At 34.6% G+C, this 19,604-nt stretch overlaps 1 protein-coding gene across 1 annotated transcript in view; it reads left to right on the forward strand.

Annotated features, from left to right (window-relative positions):
- Wdfy2 (WD repeat and FYVE domain containing 2) overlaps nucleotides 1-19,604 on the forward strand; it is a 134,276-nt gene that overhangs the window by 102,752 nt on the left and 11,920 nt on the right. Inside the window, exons 8-9 of the mRNA XM_090375094.1 lie at nucleotides 2,478-2,583; nucleotides 12,977-13,078. Coding sequence (XP_090231220.1) covers nucleotides 2,478-2,583; nucleotides 12,977-13,078 — 208 coding nt within the window. The remainder of the gene's footprint in view (nucleotides 1-2,477; nucleotides 2,584-12,976; nucleotides 13,079-19,604) is intronic.

The raw sequence follows: 19,604 nt of genomic DNA on the forward strand, positions 1-19,604 counted from the left end.
TTTAAATATATTTGTCATGGTCTGTTAATGCATGGAAGTTTAGGTTTGGTCAAAAAGTTTGTTGAATGATCTTATAATTATTAGATACATAGCAGTAGCTAAAAGATTAAGAGTGGGGTTTACATCTTTTGAACCTGTGCACACCAATTTTTAATTTGTTGTCATATACTGGTCTAGGGAAAAATTGCTTTGAGTGAACACTTGGTTTTCCTCATTTGTCATGTGTACTGATAATGATGAAATTTGAGCAGTGTTCATTAAATTCTTATCATTAAATTTTGTTGTAAACTTGGAAAGTCAGCCACAGAAACGTATGAAATTTGGTTTCAACAATGAGCCCATTTGGTTCAGTTCAGGCCTTTTTGACTGGGAATTCTAGCATGGAGAGTGAGTGGCGAGTTTATTCCATACATGCTGATTCGATCAATGACAGCATTGAATCTTCATTTCATATGAGTTTTTCAAGGAAACTGTGTTGGATCCTGCATTGTAACATATGAGTCTTGGTTGTATTGATTATGATCCAGGGGCCAAGTTTCAAAGCTCCAGTGGAAAACATCACCAAAGCCAAAAAAAGAGATGCAGCAGTCAAAATTATATTGCTGATTGCATATTTTGACTATGAGGGGATGGTGTTATCAGAATTTATTCTATGAAATGACACTGTTAATGCAGCCTACCACCAAGAAGTTTTAAAACAGTTGGGAGGTGCATTCCACCATAATCCACCTGAAAAATGTTAGAATGGTTGGCTCCTTTACCACAACAATGCAATCTGTTAAATTTCACTGTGTGGCACTTTTTTGACTGACAAAAACATTCCTGTCTGCTGCACCCACCTTTTCATCTGATTTGGCACCATGTAACGTTTGGCTATTCCCAAAATTAAAATAAGACATTAAAAGAAAACAATTTGTCAGTTCAAGAAATCCACTGAAACATAATGGATCACATAAGCATTCACAAGAGAAGACTTCCACATATGTTTTAATCAGTGGCAGACATGATGGAACAAATGTATGGTTACTGAAGGAGATTATACTGAAGAATATGAAAAATGTAAAATTTATAATTGAATAAAATTAATTTTTTTGCAGTGTTCACCAGACATTTGAATCAAACCTTGTGATTTCTAGAAGTGTAGTATTGTTGTACTTAAAAATGTCTTGTTAGTTTCCTCCAGCTATTATATTGAGGAACACAGATATTAAAATGAACATACCAGAAATAATAGTATATTATAACATAACCAATCTGATCTCAATACACTATGCCAATTATTTGGCCAGTTTATGAACAAAAAATTGGCCTCTTGTTATGGGTTGTCAGTATTAGTAGCACGAATAGTTTTGTCTTATATTTTTGTTTTCTGTAACAGCCAGTGAAACAATTAGAACTTATTCATTCCAAATTTGTAAAATCCCTAGCAGTGGAACTAGGAATGCCACCTAGAAAAGATGGCTACAAATTCCAAATTTGCTTATAGATGTAATTATTCATAAAAACATTAGGAGTGAATGTCTATAAAAATGCCTTAAATGATATATTGGAAAATAGAAAAATCTGATAGATCTTCATCTGCAAAGAAAAGAAAATTGCCTATAAATGCATTGAGTGTAGAACACAATTGCCTTAGAGTTCGTGGGAAAAAATGTTACATGTACAAAAAAAAGTGGTAGGTGGGAAAAATCTGATTTGTGTATAATTTCTTACTGTAATCAGTATGTAATTAATTGTATAATTTGTTATTCTTACATATCCTTTACATTTTTTTTGCTGTGCGTAAATTGTACTTGATTGTACAAAAAATTTTTTTGTATAATGTTAAATTCATTTAATTTAATTTAAAATTTAATAATTCCAAATTTAGTGCATTATAATTTATAGCTTTTAAATTGCCAGCAGAATTTACAGATAATTGCAATTTCATTTACAGTGCATGTTCAATTAATTGAATGCTAAATAATATTAGTAGTCTGACAGACTTATTCAAGATTGCATCTATATTTTTTGGGCCCTAGGCAAAATGTTTGTACACAGGGCATAGACAAAAATATCCGTACGTAGGCCCATTATACTAGAAACACTTATTTGAGGTACTGTTTTTTTTTTGTTGTTTTTTTTTAATTAAAAAAAAATTATATAATGGCTGTAGCATTTATTCTTGTCTAAAAAATTACACTTGCATCACATGTCCACTGGCCCTAGGCAACATGTAATTTATTTGGGTAGCTCATTGTTGTTGGCAACAATAGTGCTGTCAAAAAAAAAAAGGCAGGACCAAGGCACTTTCTTAGTTTACCTATTATGTACAGCTCTGAAATTGTGTTCCTAATTATGCCTATAAAAGTTGTCACTTTAAGGGTTAAAAACCTTAATTGTATTCAGGAAGGGGATAATAATCATATACCATATTCATAATATGCATCATAACTATCTTTACTTTTGTTAATGTTTTCTACTTGTTCTGATTCCAGTAATAAAGTTACAGCTCTCTGCTTTGCAAATACTACCAAACATTTAATATCTGGAAGTGAAGATAGTACTATAGTTATCTGGAATATGCAAATTAACCGTCGAGAAGTAAGTTACCAGTATGTCCAAGAAAATATTTTCTTCTTTAAGATTTTATAAATATTTTATTAAGGTAGTTATTACTTTCCCTCTTGTAATTATTGTATTATATTTTATTAAAAGACACTGTTAATCTGTGATCATAAGATAAAGGACAAAAGGAACTTATTTTTTTATTAAATCATAACTCTTAATTTTCTTGCTGGTTGAAATTAATATAATACATGCCACAATCTCAGAACTTCATTCTGAATAATGCTATATTTCGGGAAAAAACTTGTTACAACGTTTTTTTATGAGCATCTTGTACAAACTTATAGTTATATTAACATGATAACTAGTTTGCATATAACTGCATTGGGAATTCCTGAATTAGCTGGCTAAATGTTATCTTTATTCTGCTTTGAGTGTTTTCTGCATAAGATTTTTAATCCCTTAATCTTTATTCATTAAAGGTGCCCTGCATTTGATTTGCCTTTGATGTAATTTTTTAAGATAATAGCATATGTGATCTATTTATGAAGTATCCCTCTTAAATAATTTTGCACCTAAAAAAATTTTGTTCCCTCTCCAAAAATTTTACATTGTGGAAATCCATGTTGTGATGATCCCCCTTAGTTATATTTTAAATAAGTATCAGTTTATTTGTAAGATACGCACATTTTACATACCCAGAACTTCACTCAGGACAGAGGGGCTTACATTACATAAAATGTAACAATATATTTAATGTTAATAAAAATGCAGACTAGAACATTATATTCAGCTATCACAAGGGATGAAGTAGAAGCACTTTTAATGTATACAAGTGGGTACCACTATAAATGTGTCACTTGTGTCAGAACACAATGCTGGACATTCTATAGCTGTTTCCTGCAGGACAATGTGAATGCCATCTGCTGGTTAGGATATTATTTTTTAAGTATTTATTTACTTGCATAACTTATTACAGGTTTCCCCAGAAAAGTATGTAATAAAAGATAGTTTCACTGATAATGGAGATGAACATACAACTGTCAAAATACCAGGCATACAGTTTTAATCTTCCCCTCCACAAACTTTAAGGTAATAATATACCTATTTTGATCAAGGAAAGCTATACATAATGTGTTGAGTAAAGGGAAGGCAGAAGGTTGTACAGATGATACCTTATAGGTTACCTTTGATGAAAAATGATTAAGAAGTACTTCACTACATGTTCTTTTTTTAAAAAAAAGTTAGTGATAAAGATATCAGTGTCATAATTGTTGATTAGGCATATATTGTAGAGGATGAAAATCTGTAGATGACTGTGTATAACATGGTCATCTTATACATTCTCTGTTGAGGACTGATGATCCCCTACATTTGCAAACAATGTAACAAATTTTTAACAATCAAACATGTTTACCGATTATCCAATTGTATACAATTGATGGTTTAATTTGTTAAGATATGCTGTTTGCGTTTTAGTGCTTTTGATCATCTGTCTGAGTCTTAGTAAAATTATATCTGACAAAGACATCAGGTCTAAAGTTTTTTAATTTTTTAAATTAAATTAAGAATTAAATTAAAATACATTTTAAAAATTAGATTAAATTAAAATTAAAATTATTTCAAATTTATCTGCATTATAATTTATAGCTCTTAAATTCTGCTGCCAATTTGTCAGCAGATAATTGCAGTTTCATTTATAGTGCATACTTGATAAATGGAATGTTAAATAGTAATATGAATAGTCTGATAGACTTATTCAGCATTGCATATATAAATTTTTGGATCCTAGGCAAAATATACAGAGCATAGACAAAAATGTCCATATGCAGGCTCATGATATTAGAAACACTAATTTGAGGTTTTTTTTTTTTTTTTTTAAATTAAAAAATTATATAATGGCTGTAGCAGTTACTCTTGTCTAAAAAATACCACTTGCATCACATGTCCTCTGGCCTGAATTTAATACTCCTTGTGATCCTTATACATTCTTCTCTGTTGAGGGATGATGACCCCCCCCCATGTGCAAGCAGTGTAACACCATTTTTAACAATCAAACATGTTTATGGATTGTCCAAGAGTTGTTAACGTGTGCTGCTTATGTTTTATTGCTTTTGATCCTACGTCAGAGTCTTAGTCAAATTATATCTAACAGACAGCATGTCTGAAGTGTTTCAATTTTTTTTATTAATCGTAAAACTTTTTTTTAAAAGTATATATGTGTTTTTAATAGTTATCATAGACAATCTTGTTTATTTGCTCGTTTTTATTAATTGTTACTGCATTTTTATTTTTGTACCTTTTTACATGATAGTGTATTTTAAGTTACCACTGACTTTTGATGTATTTTACTTTTGGATTTGCCACATCATGGCCTAAGTTGCCCATACATCCTAAAAATTAATTATTCAGTCCCCCAGTCTGTATCTCACTTTTGGATTTCTTTTTCCCAAATGCAAAAACTTGCATTTAGCAGGATTAAACCTTAGTTGCATTTTTCTGCTGATCTAAGTCATTCTGAAACAACGTAACCTGGTCCTGATTGTTAATCATCCTACCTGCTTTTAAATCATCAGAAAACTTTGACATCTTTCCTTGTATACTTTCATTGATATCATGAAGGAAAATCAGAAACAAGAGGGGATCCCCAACACTGAACTCTGAAGAACACTGCTTGCTACATGGATCCACTCTTAAAAATGCTTATTAATTCTTCTTCTTCGATGTACCATTTCTTTGTAGAGGTTGGCTGTCATATTTGCAGGAGATCACATGGATATACATGAGGTAGAAGCTCTAAACAAACCCTCGTTACTCTGATCAAACTGCTTTCTGAAGTTTGCTTGCCGATTTCCTTCTTTTCCCTCTACTTATTTTTCCATTGATCTTGCCCTGGATTATCATTTGCAACATCTTATATTTGTCATTCCTCATCATATGTCCTAAATATTTTAGTTTCCTCTCCTTATTTCTGTCTTTTTCTTCATTTGTCTCATGATCTCATCATGCTTTATCTTATCAGTCCATGACATTCTTAACATTCACCTGTAGCACTGCATCTCAAAAGCATCTTAACTTATTTTGGATTTTCTGAGGTCTTCCAGGCCTCATCTCCATGAAGAAGGACAGAAAAGACATAACATTTCAGTATTCTTGTTCTTAAAAGAAGTGTAAGATCACTGCGGCATAGAAGGTCCTTCATTTTAAGGACGGAAGCATGTACTTGTTCAATTCTTGAGCGAACCTCAATAGAATGGGCCCATTCCTTGCTCAGCATACATCCAAGATAACAATAACTTTTAACCCTTTTGATTTCTTCATTATTGATTGTAATTTTTGTTCATATTTCTTTCTTACCATGAATTTTGGTAAGATCACCATGAATTTTGTTTTCTTGATGTTTAATTTCAGACCAAAATTTTCACTTGTTCTATTTACTGTATCCACTCATGATTGTAAATCAATATCAGAACTGGCTAGCAAAATAGTGTCATCTGCATATCTGATCATGCATACAGTATTGCCATTAATTTTTTTCTGTTCTGTACATTCCTCTGTAGCTTCTTTAAAAATTTCTTCAGCATGCATGTTGAACAACGTAGGTGATAGAATACAACATTGATTAACTCCTTTTAATTTCTATCTCTTCTGACTTTTCTCCTATGTATACTTTTGCTGATTGTCCTCAATACAAATTCACAAGTATTCTGATGTCCTTGACATCAATTCCAATCTTCTCTAGAATTTTGAACATTTTTTCATGTCTTACATGATCAAAGGCTTTCTCATAATCCAAGGAGCAGATGTATACCTGTTAGTTCACATCTTGACATCTTTCTACTAGAGTTAAAACTGCGAAAAAAAGCTTCCCTGGTACCCATTCCTTGCTTGAAGACAAATTGAGAATCACTAAGTATATCCTCACAATCTTTTAAAAATTTGATTGTGTATAATGCTTAAAAGTATCTTCAATGCATGGCTCATCAAACTATTTGTTCTAAATTGAGAACATATATTTACATTTGCACATTTTGGAATAGGTATAAACAATGAATACAGCCATTCTCTGGGAATTATCTGTAAAAGTGCTATCAGAATTTCATCAGGACCACTTGTCTTTTTGGTTTTAGCATATTTAATCGCTAAGATCACTTCTTCCTCCATGATACTTGGTCTTTCCACTCTACTCTGTCAAGATTTTCATTTCTGTTGTCATCAAACAATTCTCTGATATATTCTTGCCAGCATTCAAGTCTTTCTTCAACTCAAACTGCAGTCAATCCATTCTTCTTTTTTAGAATTCCATTACCAGTTCTGTAGTGTAGTCCTAACAGCTCCTTCAAGACTTTGTTATTGTTAAATCAGTCATGTAGGGATTCCAGTTTCTCAATTTCTTCACATTTGGACCTCATCCAGTTTTCCTTTGCTGCTTTTATTTCTTATTGATTTCTGTTCTTATTTTTTTGTATTCTGCTGGGTTGTTTTTTTGTTCTGTCTTCTCTTTTCGATTAGCTCTAGTATATCACTCATCATCCACTTCTGTTTTGCTTTTAAAGGTTCACTTTTCAGATGATTATCTGCCACTTTAAGTAGAGCCTCTTTAATTGATCTCCATCTATCATTTATATCTTCTGGGGGGGGGATATAATTCAGTTCATTCTCCCAAGTGTTTGACTTGGCTCATTATAGCCTTAGATGCTCATCATCATCATCAGCCATTTTCAATCCACTGCAGGATGAAGGCCTCTCCAGCAACTTTCCAGTTCCTTCTGTTTTGAGCACTGGCCATCCATTTACTACTCAAAAACTCATGAATTTCATCTATCCATCTCCACCTTTGTCTTCCAGGTTTTCTTCTAGCTTAGATGCTAATGCACCATAAAATCCTAAAACAACCAACCAATCTCCAAAGTGTCCTTGATCTTCTTTTTAATATCTTTGGTTTCTAACTTTTGGAGTTCAATCTGTTGCTTACCTTCTTTCTTTTTTTATAAGTTTCAGCTTCACTTTCAGTTCACCAATTATTGGATTATGGTCAGAACCATATCACGCCTGGATATGTTCTTAAATGCTTCATGCAATTTTTGGAGTGATGGTTGATCAAAACATAATTTGATTTCTCATAATATTACTTTCTCCATCACCTGCAGATTTCTATGGATGTAGTCTGTGCAGGGGCAGTTAAAAAAAAGTATTCATTATTACTCATTCATATCTTTTTGTGCAAACTCTACCAGCTTGTCTCCACGGTTATTCCTCCTGCCTAGTTCAAACTTGCTTACAATCCCTCTGCATTCCCCAGCACCAACTTTGGCATTACAATCACCCATAATTAATGTATGTAATGTCTTATTTCTTGGATAGTTGCAGCATCGACTCAATTTGTTCATAAAATGCCTCAGTCTCCTCTTCACATTTGTCGACTGTTGGTGCATATATCTGAATTATATTTAAGTAGTAAGGTTTAGTTGCTATTTGAATCATCATCACTCTGAGTAAGGTAATATTTTTTTTACTGCCTTACAAACTTTAGTATTAACTAAAAATCAAACTCCTCTATGATTTTGGTCATCAGTACCCATGTAATAAAACATACCATTGTCTGTAGCACATTTACCATTACCTTAACATATGACCTCACTAACACCAAGAATATCTATTTTCAGTCATATAGGCTTCTCACATTCCAGGTCCCAATTCAGCGATTCTTAGCACCCTTTTCCCATTCAAAGGTTACCGGTGACTGAGGGCCGAAACTGTTTTTGTCCATCATTGCTAGACAATGTCCTGGGAAAATAGTGTGATAGCTTCCCGTTCCTTTTCATCCCGCAGTAATACAGTCAGTAGTCAGTGACCATGCTTATATTCATACAATGCTGCCAAACAGATTTTAACCGATCCTTGCCACCAATGGTTACTGATGATGATGATGATGCTGCTCATCATCAGAAACCTATTAATTATTATTCCACTTGCCTGTTAATTACTCTGAATGCAGTCTGTCTCCTTAACAAGTTCCAGATCTACTAAGGATATTCCAGCATCCTCCACTTTGTGCAGTAGCCTCTCATGAGAATCTGGAAGCAATTTAGATATATAACATCAAAATTGTTTCCAGCATCTAAATGCTTTGACCTCGCCATAATAATTAAAGGTTTGTTAGGCTAGGGTTCTCCCTAATAAAGCCATGCTGATTTCTTTAGGACTTCATTCTTATCAAGTTGTTTCTGTACTGCATCCTTAATCATAGATTTCATTATCTTACCCAATACAGAAATTGAATTCACCAGTCTAGTTACTTGTTTCCAGCTTAGCTCCTACCTTAGAATTATTACACTAAACAAACTTGGATTTGTGTGTGCATGCATGCACATACACTGCAAACATGTTTAATTAAATCTAATTAGTACTCGGGTACCATTTTAACTTATTATTTATCACAATTGCATCTAGTAGATAACATTGTATTTTTCATTAGGATTAACCTAATATATAATATAATGTATATATAATATATAAATTGCCTGCTATTGGAACCAACCAATGCCTATTCAGTTCTATAAGGTTATTTTCTGAGAACAATTTCTGAAAGACGAGCATTTATTACACCAATATATAAAAAGGGAAATAAAGCCAAATGTAGTAATTACAGCAGAATGTCACTCATTGATACAGCAGATAAAAACAGTTGAAGCATCCTGGAGAGGAGGAGAAGGATTAGAAGTATTTACTGAATGCAGTCTTGGAGAAGAGCAGTCAGGTTTTAGGCTTGGTGGGTATTTCAGGATCAAATATTTGCTCCAAAATTAAATTATAGAAAAGTCATGGAAACAATAAAAATATGTATTTAGGATTTGTTGATCTTGGTAAAGCATATGCTCTTTCAAATTTTAAAATAATATAGCATGTTGGATAATCTTCTAAGGGAATAAGTTAACATATGCAGTGCATAACATTTGCATAACATTTCAGGTTTGTTAGCAAATAGTAATTAAAAAAAAGCAAAAAAGCAACAACTTATGTTTGTTTGTTTGTTATTTGGTTTTTAGGAGCATTAGCAACTAAGGCCATATTGCTCCAGGAGATATGTGGTGGTCATTCCCTCACCTTTCTACATCCTTCGTATTTGGACAACTTTTATGTATGCACTCAAAAATTAGAAACTTAGAAATCAGAATTTTAAGGTAAATAATTGGAAATAACAGATGGAACAGTGGTATTTTGGTTATGACCATATTACAAACGATGAAGAAATTTTAAAAGGGAGGGTATTATATTATTATATATCCAGTTAAAGGTAAGCAAAGTATATTTCAGATGTTATAGGCATGCAGAAGGGATAGAAGAGAGATTAGCTAAACAGATATTCAAAGCAAAAATAAAATGTAATAAGCTTAGAGGTAGACTAAGAAGAAAGTGAGAATGCAAAGGTGAGGATGATGATGCAAACAAGCATAAAAAAAAAAGAAAGGATGGAATTACTTTGGCTATGGCTGAAATCTAACAGGAAACATTATCAGAGAAAAATAGTGAAAATCTTGTTCAGGACCAATTTGTTTTATCATAATGCCCTTTTACACCCACTGGGTATAACAGGTTTCTGTTTATACTCCAGCATGATCACATGAATCAGAGAAGTTTATAATTTGACAAAACAAGAATATTATTATCATTAACCATATTTTGCAGTCACCTGTGTTTGAACAACAGTCAGCTGAAATGTATGTACCACCATACATCTGTATCCAGTGTTGACAGAAGTATTACTATTCTTCTGTGTGAAACTTGGCTCTAAACGTGGCACCTTGTATAATGAGGTGTTCTGGCTGACTACTAGTCTAGAAAAAATTTAATTTTTCACATCAGAAATATTCTTTCTGATATTGTGAAAAATTAGCTCTCTGGTAATATTGCAGCCATATAGTAGCAAAGGGTTTGACTGGAGGCCATTGGCTTGGTGAGGTTTATTTTGTTTAATCCAAGTTACTTATATATATATATAGTATTTTTATAATATTATGGAGAAGATTATAGTAAGATAATCATATTAAGATAAATACCTCGATGGATCTTTAGAAAACGTATAGGATAATATAATCTACAAAATTTAGTATACAAAAGGATAATATATATACAGTAAGGTAATATACAAAACTTATCATTGCTTACCCACAGAGAGAAAGAGATGCAAATTCAGCTCAGGGTCCTACTATAGAAGCCGGCTTGCAATCCTATGCTTATCCGAGCCACACATTATATCTTGCATTAGACTTTTAGCTGTGCTATACGCTTTGTTCTTATTTCACCAAAATTATTAGGGCAATCTGAGGATGTAGGAGAAACTACTTCTAAACATACTACTATAATTTTGCCTTTGTGGAATTCAGGTACTTTTACTCCTATTCCATTAGCCATTCATCCCACCTCGCTATCAGCATGTTTCTTTTTGCATTAACTTAATAAAAACTAATTGGATACTTTTAGTTCTACACACATTTTACTGCGTCCAACACACAGGGGTCATCACATGGTAATTCTCACTAGAGGGCCATACATTACACATAATAACATTTCTTTTTTGACCACAGTTTGTGCTACACATGGTTTGTCGGCTTGGACACTGTAAATATGCCTTATACATCCTTCATTCTCTGTCGGATCAACAATGATCAATAAGCACTTCATAATATTATTAAAAAATCTTTCATATTGTATTATGGTTCAGATTCAAATTATTTATGCAATCTCTCAATTTATTACTTGTTATATTACACCAAATTATATTTTTGGTATTCAACCTCAAAATTGATTTTGCCTTAGTGCATATTGATCATCACAGAAACAGAGAACACCTTATTGCTGTTTTACTTTCAGTTTTGGTGGTTGACCCCAGACGAAGTCACCTAGATTATGGGTAAGCAACAATAAATTTTGTGTATTATCCTTTTGTATACTAACTTTTGTACATTATATTATCATATATGTTTTCTGTAGATCATATCAGGCTATATCTTAATATGATATTATTAATATGATTATCTTACTATAATCTTCTCCATAATATTATAAAAATAATGAAATTATAGTAATCTTATAATACCGTGATAAATCTGACTAAAAATGAATAGTTTTGGTTGGCATTTTATGAGAAAATGCCAACCAAACTGCGAAACCTGTTATATCGGCAGCAATACCACCAAATTCGGTTCCTCCACAACTTCCAATACCTGCGCATACTACCATTTCAACAGTTTCAGGACAAATCAATCCTGCACTGAGTTAACAATCCATGCTCAAACCCATAACCCATAACCCCCCCCCGTTGACTCTGCCATCACCATCATTAAACTTAGATCGAGCTACAGAATTCTTCAATATGAAGCCCTCACCATCGAATGGTACCGACACCATTCCGATCTCAACACTAAACTTCCCTTCAACCTCTCACCAGCTTGGAACCTCTCGCGGCTAAAGTTCCCACGTGTCAAAAAGAGCATCACGAGAGTATAGATAAACTTTAAATACAACACACACTCACTTCTCTCCCATTTGCCAACTGATGACGTTTTATTCAACGAAAGTCCCTCGTAACGACTGTTGGTATCACCGGTCTTCTTTTTCATTTTTTCATTTGCGTCCTTTAACCTCTTTATGACAACCAAGGATTGGAGATCTGCACTTCTACTTCCTTGTGCTCATTTTAAAATCTGTTTAAAATATTTTCATCCCATTCCCCACCTTAGTTCTTTTTAATGCACCTTCCAACCTAAATTTAGCCATCATCTACCAATAAATTTATTGCATATTTATACAAGGTGAGTACCGTTTTTTAAGTACTTGCTATTCATTTTTAGTTATTATAAAAATACTGTATACAACACATTATGGATGTAATGCATTCATTGCCACGCAATTGCATTAGCCTATAAATAATAGTTTATTAATGTCAATATATTAATAATTACCACTCATTAAATATATATATAAGCATACAGTAACTTTTTTCTGATTGTATTTGACTTGAATCATGCATATTCATGTATGACAGACTTTGAGTCCCTAAATCACTCTGCATTACTTACTTTACAAATTGAACAAAAAAAGAGAAAGAGACTGAATTTTAAATGTTTTATTTTTATGATGCTTCTTTTTTGACTTGGGGGAAGGGGAATGAAGAGAAATATTACAAATGGCCAAGTTAATGCTAAAGAATTGAGAATAGTAGCACATCCCACTTGTTAGCTCAAAATTCATTGTGCTTGCAGCTGGATTAAAGCTTAATACATTTTAGTGTGATGAAATATGAGTTCATATTTGTTTATATTCCAAGTGTATGCCGTCCAAAATAAATATGGAGGATAATATAAATATCATTGTGAGAAATATTTCATGTAGTTTAATTACATTGAGAATTACCATCTTTTCATAGACTCCTGAATGGGCAGACAGTGACTGTTGCCAGCGTTGCTCTAAACCTTTCTTCTGGAACTTGAAAGCTATGGTTGATCAAAAGACAATTGGTATTCGTCAGGTAAGAAATTAAGACTTAAGACAATAAAAAAAAATAATTAAATTTTATTTTAGTTTAATCAAGAGCATGGTTGTCTATCAAACAATGTGGTTAGATTTCTCCTTCATGTGATTTTGTAAGTGTAAACAAAACAGTACTTTCCTTTTCGTCGAAGAATACTTCAATGTGTCCCAGAGTTGATTGAAACTTTGTATATAAAAGGTAATAAACTGGTTGTTAAGCCCAACAAAAAAAAAAAAAAAAAAAAAACACCCTTCCCATTTCACCCATCTATTCACTCTAAATGCTTGTCTACTTGTGCCTTGAATTATTTAAGTTTTCGACCATCACTATGACAGATGGAAGTATCTTCTAGCTATCAACCACCCGCTGGCTAAAGACAAATTTCCACATATCTATTTTTACAATTGTCTTTCCTCAATTTGAATTCATGTCCCCCTCAGGTGAGTAATCTCAGCAAAAGGAAAAATCCCATCAGTATTGAGCTTGCTCAAACCATTCAAGGCCTTATACACTTCAATTAGGTCACCTTGCAGGTGCTTAGTCTCCAGATGCTTCAATTTGTAGAACTGAAGTCTTTCTTGGTAAGAGCAACCTTTTGTTCCAGTCACCAAGCTTGTTGCCCTTCTCTGTATTCGTTCCAGCAACTCTACAACCTTCCTAAAATGAGGCCTCTAGACCTATATGCAGTACTCAAGGTGTGGCCTGACCATTGCCTTATACAAGGGGACAACCACCTCCTTATCCCTGCTAGAAAAATTTCTGTATATCATTGACAAGACATTATGAGCTACTCTTGCAGCCAGTCTGTACTGCTCAAAAAACTTCATTCTGAGGTTACTGTTACCCATATGCAGTACTTTACATTTGTCAATGTTAAACTTCAGTTGCCACCTCTCACACCATCTGCTCAACTTTTCTTGATCCTGTTGCAGTAATATACTGTCATTAACAACCCTGCTAACCTTCGTATCATCTGCACACTTAGGCATTAACCATGATATACCCTCATCGATATCATTGATAAATACAGAAAACAATACGGGGCACAATATCGAACCCTGGGGGACTCCACTAATAACATTAGTCCACGATGAGCAGTGTCCATTGATTACTACTCTGTCTTCTCCCACTCAACCATGCTTTTATCCATTGCAGCAACTTGCCTTAATGCTATAATGCTCCAATTTGTACAGTAGTTTTCCATGTGCAACAGTATCAAAAGCTTTCCTAAAATTCAAGTATATGATATCAAAATTAATTTTTGCATCCAGTTCCTTTTGTGACCATATCATGATATGCAATCAAATTTTTCAGACAAGATTTACTCTTATCAAATCCATACTATCTGAACTATAATTGCAGTCTTGTCTAGATGATCCTGCAGTGCTTCTTTAACCAGGGACTCCATTATTTTTCCTGGAACAAGTTAAACTAACAGATTTGTAATCAAAGAGATCACTGCTACCCTTTGTGAACTGGGGACACATTTGCACATCTCCAGTCCGTTGGAACCTCCCCCCCAGTCTAAGGAAGCTTTCATAATTATGGGTAAGGTTTGCTTACTTCCTTTGCTGCCTCCTTTAATATAACTGGATAGATCCCATCCACCCCAGGTTCCTTTTTTATGTTAAATTTCAACAATTTCTCATCTACTTTGCTCTCAGTTATTACAAAATTATTTAGCTCTCTGCTAGAGTTTGATAAGCTTCTGGCCTTCACTTCCCTACAGACATTCCTCGTATCTGAATGTAGATACAAAATACTCATTCAGTTTGTCATCTACCTCGGCAGGTCCATCACCAATCGAACCATCGATATCAAGTGGACCAATGAGATTCATCCCCTTCCTTCTCGAGTTTATATAAGTAAAGAAGTCTTTGTATCCTTTGCCAGAGATTTCTCATAATCTGCCTTCGCTTGCCTAACCTGCTTTGTGACTTCATTACAGACTAGCTTATCTACCATTGGCTTCTGTGTCGCATGATAATTTATATGCATCCCATGCATTTTTCTTCTCTGCCACAAGTCTCATTAGTTCATCTGACATCCATTTGGGCCTAAACCTAGAACAGTGTTTCTTAGTTGGAACAAAAAGCCTAGTGGCTTCCAAGATTACTTCCTGTAATGCTTCCCATTTAGAATTTGCTGTTGGTAATGTCATCAGTTGAGGCCACTGTAGTCACCTTTATGAAAGCAAAAACCCTTCCCTTTACCTCTGCTGATAGTTCATCTTTAAGTAAATCCTACATCAGTACAACACTGTGATCACTGCCACCTAGTGGTTCCTTGATCTGTAAATTCTTAATGCATGAATAATGACTACTGATAATCAGATCAAGAGTGTTACTTCCTCTTGTTGCCTCTCTAACATGCTGCTGTAGAAAGCAATCATCCAGCCGACCGGGCTAGCCGGGTGGGTAAAGTGCCTGCCTGGCAACCCAAAGGTCGCGGGTTCGAATCCTGCCTCAGGCTTGGATCAAAGTACTGCAAAAACCTTGGGAGGTGCATTATGGCCCCAGAAGCCGATGCGCCAACAACTACCAAAAAAAACCAATCATCCAATAAATCCACAAAGGCCTTGCTACTAAAAAAAAAAAAAAAAAAAAGCAATCATCCAATAAATCCACAAAAGCCTTGCTACTAAAAAATCCACAAAAGCCTTGTGTGAGTGACCAACCCACAAATTCCAGTCAATATCTGGGAAATTAAAATCCCCCATTATAAGACACTCTGATTTGCTGGTCCACTCTATTTTTCTGTACAGTTGTTTATTATACTCATCAGAGTCATTGGGCCTACAACACACTCCTCCTGTCAATTTTGCTTTCCCAGTGCTAATGTTACACCAAATATTGCACTGTCCATCCATGTCAACTGGATGCACTTGCTTAGATTTTGTTTCTTAACTAACAGCATTACTCCTCCTCCTCCTCCCTTTTTATCCTGTCTATCCTTTCTTTACACATTGTACTCACCAAATTCCAATTCTGCATTCCTTATCTCTGTGTGACACCACGTCTCTGATATCCCAACAATATCTGAGTTCAATGTCTTCACCAGCACCTCAAATTCATCTAATTTATTTATCATACTCCTAGCACCAGCGTACATGAAAGTACACCAATACCAAGAGTCATATACTCCCTCCTATCATATCATATCTCATTATATACTTCCTCCTATCATGTCTGGGCAGAATTGCAGACACTCAAATTTAACCCTAACTCTTGACTTTTTTCAAAATTGACCTGTACTTGCTAAGTAAGTCTGCAGATCTTCTACTCTTAATGTGATTATTACCAACATTTATAACAATGTCACCCTTTGTGTCCTTATAAAATGACATCTGCTCTAGAACATCATCTACTTTTGCCTGTAGCTGATATAGCCTGGTCCTGATCCACCTATCCTTTTTGCACAATATATTTCCTGTCTCCCTAACAATAGAGTCACCAACAATAACTTGCTCCTGTGGGACCGGCTCATTCTGCCGTGAAGATTGCCACTGTGTTTCCTGATGCACCTGGCATTGAGTTGGATAGCTGAGAGTTTGATGGGTCCCCATTTTAATTCCTTTGAGGGCATCTTCCCTACTTTTCAAACTCTCATAGATGCCTATCAGAACACTGAGTTGCCGCCTAATTTCTTGACATTCTCTGCACCTAGCGTGCGCGCGCGCGCACACACACACACACACACACACACACACACACACACACACAACATATCCTCCTTGGCTAGATCACGTCCTGTTCCAGAAAGTTCTGCAAGAATTTCACAAGTTGCAAATTTTTTTTAGGTTGTGATACATTGGAGAATCGTCCCCTTTGGTTCTCCCCAAGCCACAGCACTCCCGCTGCTTTGTGCACATTTTTTGCTGCTCTAGTGTGGGGCATGATTTCCATTTAAATAAGATTTTAATTAATTAACAATTGAAAATTAATAAGGTTAATAAATTTTATTTGATTAATAGACTATAGTATACTACACTTGACTATACAATACTATACTATACTATACTATGCTAATGCAGTGATACGTACTGCACTATCTAGTTTTATGTTATACCCTACACTGTCAAGTTCGAGTTATACACTATCAAAGTTACAGTATACCATAATGATCACAATGTTAAATTAGTTATCTCCATAGCTAAATACAAAAGATATATGCCAAAAAGTGATTGAAACCTTCAAACTACTGTTTTATTACAGTTAAAACCCTATTATTCTTCTGCACTATTGCGTACGTGCTACGACATTCGCACCCAAAACTTCAATACAATAGCGGTATGAGTAGCGAGTCTTAACTTACAAAATTACTAGCTAAATTTAAAAAATAAGCTAAAGAACGCTACTAAGCCTATTTAATCTATTTGTAAAACACAAATTACTATGTTGATTAATCAAAAATTTGATAAAATGCGTAAGAAAAACTTCTTGTTTACAGGAGCTCAAGAAGTCTATTTCTTCACACTTATAAGCTTGTTCCCAGACTCCCCCTCTATAACATTGACATTGCACTTTATAAAACTTGTATTATACAAGATTTGGCAGATTGCTTCAAGCAGTTTTCCCAATGTTATAATGTTTTTTGTTGATTCCCTATAATCACATTTTCAGAAATTCATTGTGACCTTTACCTGAATTACAAAGTTGAAAAGATACCCTTCATTGAGATTGGCCCAGAGGGATGAAATAAAGTTATCTTTATTGCCTCCCCTCTAGACCACATGACAGTTTATGCTACTGGAATATACCACCAGATTGTGGGACATGGCATCTTCTAGGAACACTATCTCTATTTACAGTTATTTCAATGGAAAAATAAGCTTCAGTGTTTTCAATTTAAGTCAGACATCTGAAAGATGCATCCCTGTTACAAATACTTTACTTTAGAATACTTTAAGTATTCTTTTAGGCCCTCACTACCTGTATAAGCTTGTAACTTAGATTATTATACTCTGATTGATCATTGAATTATGACCACCTACTTAATACTGAGTTGGACTACTGTTCACATGTATAACAGCCGCTATTTTCCTAGTCATTGACTCCTCAGACGTCTGGAGACATCCATAGAGATCTTCAGCTGTGCTGCATACAAGGCTTTCCACTTGGTTGGAATAGGTGATGGTTGCATATCCATACACCTCACTTGCCATTCTAAAACATCCCACAGGTGTTCAATTGGATTGAGGTCAGGTAAATTTGGAGGCCAATCAAGATGGGTGATATCTTCACTGTGTTCTTTGAATCACTTGTGCACAATGTGGGCCTGATGACATGGCACATTATCATCGTGGAAGACGATGTTACCCGTTTCTGTCCAAGAAAAAAAAATGTAACATGGCAGGATGTACATAGTTTCCTAAGAGCTGCCGGTAGATCTCACCAGTGAAACATTGGTTCATATGCACCACTGGGTCCTCGTTCTTGCCAGCAAAATATGCTCATAATAAGCAACTCTCACTTGCTTGGAAGTGGGTACCATGCATGATGAGTCTAAGGACTCATGTTGCTTGCACCACACATGAAAGCATCTGTCAACATGTTGCACCAGGTATTTGGACTCAATCAACCACACACTCATTTCCAGTCCCCCAGTGTCCAACAAGCATGTTGACACCACAGCATTTGTGGTCGACGATGATCAGCGGCGAGGAGAGGAGTATATTGAGTCATCTGCTGTGGAACCCCATATGTCTGAGTCTGTGGCACATCATTATTTGAGATATTGTTCATACATTCCCCATATTGTATTTCAATGTTAACTGTCACAAAGTGACCTGCCGTTATGTCCATACAACTTGCTGCACCCTTTGCTTACCACAAACATCCACCTTGCATAATCCTTTACAGTTCTGTAGACATGAGGTGGTTTGACTTGTTCGACACAATTCTTTATACACCTTAACCATAGTGCTGTGAGCGGCCTACAAGACGTGCCATTTCCAATATGGAAGCACTCAATGCACAAGTCCCACAGTCATATACTTTCGAAACTCCATGGTGTCTTTACTGTGTTGCATTACTTGCCTGGCCGGATACAGATTACCACTGCTCTAGTGTACAAAGCTGTTTGGCTTTTTATACTGCAAGCTTTTTGGCATAGTCCATTATGGATGGGGGTGGTCATAATTCAGTGATCACTGAGTGTAAATGGGATTGTGGGGGATATTTAACACAGAAATTAACATAAAAATATAATAATTTAAAAAGATGTTGCCAACTTAGACTGAACCACATATAACAATATTTGTTATCTATAGTTCAACCTAAGTTGCCAGTCTAATGTGGACATAAGATCAAGCTTAATCAATCTTTGCTGGAAACAGAATGTTTCTCTTGATTGGACTAATGCAGTAATATGATTTGAGTTCAAATCGGTATGAGCCAGGTTGGATTCTATCTAAATTATAAATAAATTAATTTTAGTACTAAAGTACTTAAAGTTACAAGCAGATGTTAAGTACTTTTAGTATTTAACATCTGCTTGTTTGTATTTATTTATAAGATTATAT

This window comes from Mastigoproctus giganteus, chromosome 6 (assembly GCF_048544385.1).
Source record: "Mastigoproctus giganteus isolate SK-2022 chromosome 6, ASM4854438v1, whole genome shotgun sequence".
NCBI lineage: Eukaryota > Metazoa > Arthropoda > Arachnida > Uropygi > Thelyphonidae > Mastigoproctus > Mastigoproctus giganteus.